Raw genomic sequence first — 7,283 nt, 5'->3', positions numbered from 1 at the left:
ACTATGGTGAGCAGATAAATCCAAGTATAATGAAAAAATCATCCATAAATATGACAAAATATCTAGATCCCCTCTCAGTAGGAACAGGTGCAGGACCCCAAATATCAGAATGTATAAGATCAAAAGGTGTAGAAGAAAATGAGTCACTATTATTAAAGGGTAATTTTGTTTGTTTACCAAAATGACAGGAAGTACAATCAAATTTTTGAAATTGAACTGAACCTAAATGACCTTGAAAAGCTAATAACTAAAGACGACATAAGGATGGATGACCAAAACGAGCATGCCATAGATTAGGTGAGGAGGTGGCAGTGATAGCAGCTGCAGAAATAACTTGTGAAGGAATCTTCAAGTCATGAACCTCAAACATGTGACCAACCTTATGGCCTGTCCCAAGCACTTGACCCGTCCGGGGATCCTGCACATCCACACCATGATTAGTAAATAGAAGATCTATGCCTAATTCACAAAGTTGACTAACAAAAAGCAAATTGAGAGATAACTTTGGGATATGAAAAGTGTACTAAGGGATAAACAAGGAGAAGAGACTATTCCTTTATGACTAACAGGCATAGGAGTTCCATCAGCAGTGTAAATGGTGATTGGATGTTCTAAGGGTGCCTTATTAGAAAATTGGGATTCATCAGGAGTCATATGGTTACAACATGCAGTATCAAAAAACCAAAGTTGTTTACCTGAGGTGACAGAAAGGGAAGTGGAAGTGCGGGATAAAACCTGTTGAACAACTACCTCAATATCAGCCGTAGTAAGTGAGGAAGCCAAAGATGGACCTGTAGGAACCGGTGGATTGAAAGGACATACAACAGCTGCCCGAGGAAGAGAAGCTTTATTCTGCTCTTGCATAAATTTCTGCAGTTTGCAACAAACTGAGATGTTATGGCCTTTAGCACGGCAAAACTCGCAGCGAGTACCTTTGGAAGACTAGGAGGTGGGACGCCCAGAGTTTATTCGTGGAGGAGCAGTGAATGCAGTAATGGAAGGCTGTGGAGATGGTGTAGCCAATATATGATCAGATGATGACATGTGATGAGTAAGCCGACGGTCCTCCTCAGAAATGAGCTCCTTGACTGTAGCGTCAAGAGAAGGAGTAGGAGACCAACTAAGTAGAGAAGCCTTAGTAGGCTCAAAATCCTCACGCAAACCCATCATGAAGTGCATAAATTTACGGCGATCTCGATATTTGACAAAGAGCTCAATGTCCTTAGAACACACTAGTGGAGGATCTGCAGCAGAGAGTTGCTCCCACATAGTAGAAGTCTGAGAATAAAAATCAGAAATAGACTGAGCTGTCTCTTGGCACATTTGATAAAGTTTTGATTCAATGTGGAACTCCAAGCTTGAATCATTAGTACAATTATAGCGATTGGTCAAAAATTTCCAGGCAACCTCAGCGTCTCAAGACGAGGAAGAAGATTATGAATGGAAGGAATAGAGGTATTGATAAACCAAGACAAGATCTTACTCTAAATACTCTCCCATTCCTCTAGGCGATATTCATAATCATCTGTTGTAACAGTAGTCTTGGAAGACTCTTCAGTAGCTGTGACTTTGGACTTAGGGTTTGGTATTGGCTTAGGAATTGAACCAGTCACATATCTCCATATTTTACGACCCTTGAGAAATATAGTCATATTCTGAGACCATGCATGATAGCTAGTAGAACCATCCAACATAATGGTGATAGGACGTATGATGTCTTGTTCATTTTGTTGAGCCATAATGAAGAAAATGACCAAAAAATGAGATTTAGAGACCTCAAATGCAGAAGCGAAACCCAAAATTAGAATCTACGCGAAAAACTGAGCAAGACAAGTCCTGTTGAAAATTTTTGACTTTGGTCAAAGTCAACGGTCAAGTCAACGGTCAACGGTCTGGTCAACGGTCAACGACTAGATGCTGACATATGCTGACATGGGATGATGGCGTGGTTGTGTGACGTCACTCTAGGGCTGACGTGGCAAGACGCGATACGGAGCAGGCGGGTGGGGGACGCGTGGAAGCGCATGACAAAGAGTGACCAGTGCGTGAGGCGCGTGTGAAAGGATGACGGTGCATAGAGGCGTGTGATCGAGTGGCAGAAACTTCAGCCGGCACGTGGGAGCGCGTGAGAGGTGATTTTTGGCCGTTCTTGGTTGGGTTTTGCTTGGGATTGTCAGATCTGTCAATGTGTGCCTTGACTTTGGCGGTTTGATCAACAAACTGACGAAATTCGAGTGTTCTAGGGTTGTGGGCGTGATAGCGGTGACTTGCTTCAGACAGTGACTATTGGATGAAGGCAAAGGTAGCGGAAGAACGCTGGAGATGTTCATAGGGACCAAAAAATCAGAGGAAAGGCTCTGATACCATGTTAACAATATAAAGTGAGAGAGAATGACTGAATAGTCTGTATATTGATGTGTGTAAAACAATGTACAAAAGAGAGCCTTATATAGGCTAGGTATGTGTGTAGTACAAGTAACATGAGTACAGTACAAGTAATATATTGGGCTAAGCCCAATGGGCTAATCTAGCCTAATCTATACACTAACATTCTATATGGAATAAAGTGAAAATGACGTGAAAAGGAAATGATTAATTTTTTTTTTTTTTTATAAGAAGGAAATGATTAAATTATTATTAAATCTAAGGACAAATTGATCATTATTCATATAGGAAAAAAAAACTTTGACTTTGTTGAAAATTTTGTATTTTCAAATATATTGTAATACATGATGATGCGTAAATCGTAAATCCTGTAGGTTCGTCCAGATGAAGCTGAATCCTCATCACTATTCCTGCAAATGTAGAACAAATGCTCTCCTAAGGTGGTCACTGGTGTGGTGCCTATCACAACGTCTCTGATGCCAAAATTAGTGTATAGAAATTTTTTGAAAGAAAATAAGAAAGTTTTGAATATCAGAGATATCTATATAAGAGTATTTTTGGGTGTGTCTATGTACCATGTCTGTCTCTGCTTAGTGTGTATATATAGTTTTGTAGTTTCTAGCCATTAGGGCCTTAATTGTGGCTTTAGTGCTTCTTCCATAACGCCTCAGGGCTTATTAATGCGGGTTTTGATGAGCCTCAAACGGTCTACCAACTAATTGGTAACTGTCCGAGGCATTAAATCTTCTTATTAATGACTCGCTTGCCTTCGTCCATGCCGTGTCAAGATGGACGAATATATTTGATGAGGTCGTCTGGGAAAGGAGAGTTCGTCGGTCCCATCAATATAAATTTGATTCCACTTTAGAAGTAGAGCAATACTATCTGATCCCATGCAAGTTGAAAGTGGACAAATGTTATTATCTTTTTTTTTTTTTTTTTTTTTTTTTTTTTTTTTTTTTTTTTTTTTTTTTTTGTTGTTGCTAAACATGTTATTATCTCCTTAGACGGAGCAAAGTGAAAGCAACATTATAAAAGTAAGTGGAAAATACAATTGTTATAATTTCATCAGATTTCTGATAAAAAGTAAGTTGAATGAAAATTTTTCCAAATTTCCAACGAAAATATCTATTTGACAGTTTTAGTTTTCGTGTTAAAAATTTGATCAACCAAATTTTAGGCGAGATTGTGCAGAATTACATTTTCTTCAAGATTAACGGCCCGTTTGGCAATGTTGTTTTAGTAACGTTGTTTGTATTTTTTAGAAATATATGTGAGTGAAAAAGTGTGTGAAAATACATGTAATATTGTTTATACACTGAAAACTATTGTTTACAATGCAATACCAAACATGTTCTAAGTGCCAAGGGTTGTATCACTTGATATATAATCATTTGTGATCGTTGGGGAAACTATTTCTAATTTCTTCTTCTTCTTTTTATTTTTTATTTTTCTAATAGTTACAACACTTTATTTGTGACTTTTTATGGTCTATATATATATATATATATAATTTAAACTCTCATTAATAATGCAACATTGTTTTCTCTTGGATCACTAGAATTTTGTGAGTTTCTCCCACAATATTGCTATTTGTGATACCTATTTAGCTTAGTTTTATTATGTTGACAAATTTGTAATAACCGGTTAACAACTCTTACATATGAGAAAAAAAATATAGTTTGACATTGATTTAATTGTGCCTTTCATTAAATTTGTTTTTCATTGTTTAGCTCTTTGATCTCCAACATCTCATATATATGCCTCCTATCCTGAGGGATAACCTTAGTCTTCCATTTCCCTTGCTGCTGGTCTTTCTCAGCCCATTTATACTTGTCAATACGGTCCATGAGCTGACGCACACTCCTTACAGGCTTCTTGGTCAACGACTTTCTCAAATCATGCTCAGCAAGTAGGTCGACCTTGAAAGTCCTTATGGCCACATCATCAAAATCCCCATCAATCTCATTGAACATCTCCCAGTATCTGTCTAAGTACGTTTTCAGGATCTCCCCTTCTTGCATGGTCATAGACAACAGGGAGTCTAAGGGCCGAGAAACCTTACTATAAATCACAAACCGGGCCCCAAATGCCCTAGTAAGCTCCTTAAAGGAGCTAATAGAACCTTCTCTCAGACCATCAAACCATCTCATTGCCATAGACCCCAAATTGGATGGGAACACCTTGCATATCAAGGCCTTGTTCCTGGAGTGAACAATCATCCTCTGGTTGAAGTGGCTTACATGTTCTAAAGGGTCTGTTCGACCATTGTACATGGTGAATGTTGGCTAAGCAAACCGCTAAGGAAGTTTTCCTCCTTCAATTTTGCGTGTGAAGGTGATCTGGAAATTTGGTTTAACGGTCTGCTCATAGCGTCATTTCCTAGGCCTTTGCAAGATGAGCCCTTATCTCTGCATTCATGGGGGCTATCCTCATCACACGAGAAAGACTCACTGGAGGGAGCCCTTGACCTGGGCCTGTAATTACCATCTTGACCATCATCAGATGAGGAGCCAGAATTGGAAGGAGTTCGTCTTTGTCACTGGCCGCGCATCTTCTTCCTCAAACCATCAATCTCCAATTGCATGGCCCTGGTATTCTCCTCATAAGAGACGTGGCTCCTACCTTGAGACTGGCTTCTGCTAGTATGGGTGGTATGAACACTAACATCCTGGTCCCTTCCTCGCTCAAGATTGAGAAAATGATCTTGACGTTAGGACCTTATAGATTCCTCTCGATTCGATCCTGAACCTACCATAATTGAACGTTAAACTCACTATAACACAAGAAATTTTCTCACAGACGATGTCAATTGTAAGGCCTCGATTTGGTTCCTAGAGCCTAATACAATGAATTTGTAGAGAGTGGGTTAGAAATTTAGGTTCTAATGAGTTAGACAACAATTACAATTGGCCCAGATGACAAAAAAGCAAAGATAAATTGATTTTGTCTAAAGAAAATCGTCATCGACACAATTCGAGGAGATCAGTTCTTGTATATATCTTTTTCAAATTTGATTACAAGTCCAACTCTTGTTTCTACAGTGTTTCTCTCTTAATCCTTCTATCCCTTTCCCTCAAGATCTTCTTTCTATTTTATACTATCTTCTTTCTTTCATCTCCAACCTCTATGTGTAGATTAGATTGCTAGTGTTCATCATTGTCCCATCAGTACCTTTTTAAAATCTTTGGGAGTAGCTGCAAAGCTGAAAATTACTGTTCAGGTATCACTTCCTCATTAATACGGCTAGAGAGTTAGTTACAAAGCATTCAATATGGTGGTAGCAGCTTTCTCTTAGATATTTCATAGTTCCCATTTACCTTGTGCCTTCATAATGTGTATTCTTATCAATAGAATCTCCCAGAATGTTGCCCTGGATGGCAGACCATACCTTTGGACCTCTACTCTGCTCAGCCAATGAGGCATTCCTCCTTGGACTACCTTCCTGGACTTTTGTGACCAAACTCCACCCCTTCATTTAATAACGCGGACTCCCATGACAACATTTACCTATCCTCGGACTACTAGATATCCTCAGATTGGGCTCCCAGCCTAACATATATATAGATATTTAAAAAAAAAAAAATTACATATACTCAATAAAAATGACCACACATTCTATCTTATCAAATATTAGGGAAAAAAAATGATCTTAAGTAGTATTAAATTTATGTAAGAATTTTAATATGTAACTAATTACATTTACTTTAAAAAAATAATTTGGCTAATTATTTATATTTTTTGATAAAAATTGTATTTAATTTTAAATATATCTATACGTGTGCATTAATGCTTGTGTTACATGCTATTGTTTTTTTTTTTTTTTGGTAATAATTTGACTAATTATTTATTTTTTTATAATAAAAATTGTATTTAATTTTAAATGTATTTATGCATTTGCATTGGTTATATGCCAGTGAACTTTAATGACAAATAATAAGGATCAGCAAGCACGCGTAAAGATTGTAATTTAGATCTGCTGTGAAGTGTGAACATATTCGATATGCATGAAGATCATTTGTTGTGTGCAGAAGCTGACAAATCACAAAAAAACACAAGAAGCATGGTTAAATATTTCCTTTCATTGCCGTGTTAGCTATCTCGGAAGACTAGTTACTCCTAAATAATTATCAATCACTGTCGAACTTAGTTACCTTCTCAACCAGGGAGGATCCTCTCGATTTCATAATGAGACATACTATAATTTAAGCTATTATCAAAAGAATGAAGGTTTTTTTTTTTTTTTTTTTTCAATACACGTGTTGGTACTTTGATAGTGATATTCAACCAAATTCCTCCCCGACCATCGTACTCCAATTTTAATATTGAATGCTACTTTATTTTATTTTGGTATATATATATATATATATATCTAGTAGAAAATCGTAGTAGGCCAGTCAAATAGATGTACCTAATTAAGTCTTGCTAAAGACATTTAAGCAAGCACCAAAAGGAATTTTTCCATGCTAGAACAGATTTCTTAATCGTGTAGTAATTAATATCAGTAAAATCTTAATACCGTGCAAACCATACAAACCAATACCATCTTGTTTATTATGATTATAAACATGCATAAATACACAAAATACATATTTGAATTCGTAGCTGCAAACTATCGGTTTTTATGAGCAATGGTTTGAAGTGAGATACTAATCCCATACATAAGAAATGAGCCCAATACATATATAAGTGATCATAAGCCTATAACTGGGTTCTCAGGCCCACTCAATTAACTTTTATTGTATTACAACTAATCTGGTATTTACCTTATCAAAAAAAAAAAAAAAAAAAATTCTGGTATTTACAAACACTATTATATTATTAATGTTTATGTAGCTTTTAAAGATATTGAGTACCTTCTCAAAAAATAAAGACATTGAGTAAACATGTGTGAGTGG

General features: G+C 36.7%; 1 protein-coding gene across 1 annotated transcript; it reads right to left on the bottom strand.

The window, feature by feature from the left end:
• Window positions 1-4,094: 4,094 nt before the first annotated feature.
• On the bottom strand, window positions 4,095-4,661 carry LOC136062247 (uncharacterized). The gene has a single exon (XM_065761087.1). It carries the CDS (start codon window positions 4,659-4,661, stop codon window positions 4,095-4,097), a length of 567 nt encoding a protein of 188 aa, XP_065617159.1.
• Window positions 4,662-7,283: the final 2,622 nt, after the last annotated feature.

The sequence above is a fragment of the Quercus suber genome, unplaced genomic scaffold (assembly GCF_002906115.3).
Source record: "Quercus suber isolate HL8 unplaced genomic scaffold, Cork oak 2.0 scaffold_395, whole genome shotgun sequence".
In the NCBI taxonomy this organism is placed as follows: Eukaryota; Viridiplantae; Streptophyta; class Magnoliopsida; order Fagales; family Fagaceae; genus Quercus; species Quercus suber.
The sequence above is the reverse complement of the archived record's forward strand: the minus strand, read 5'-3'. Positions and strand labels throughout refer to the sequence as shown.

Bases quoted from the DNA above. Each gene is read 5' to 3' on its own strand.
- LOC136062247 (XM_065761087.1), bottom strand. From the start codon at position 4,661: ATGTACAATGGTCGAACAGACCCTTTAGAACATGTAAGCCACTTCAAC.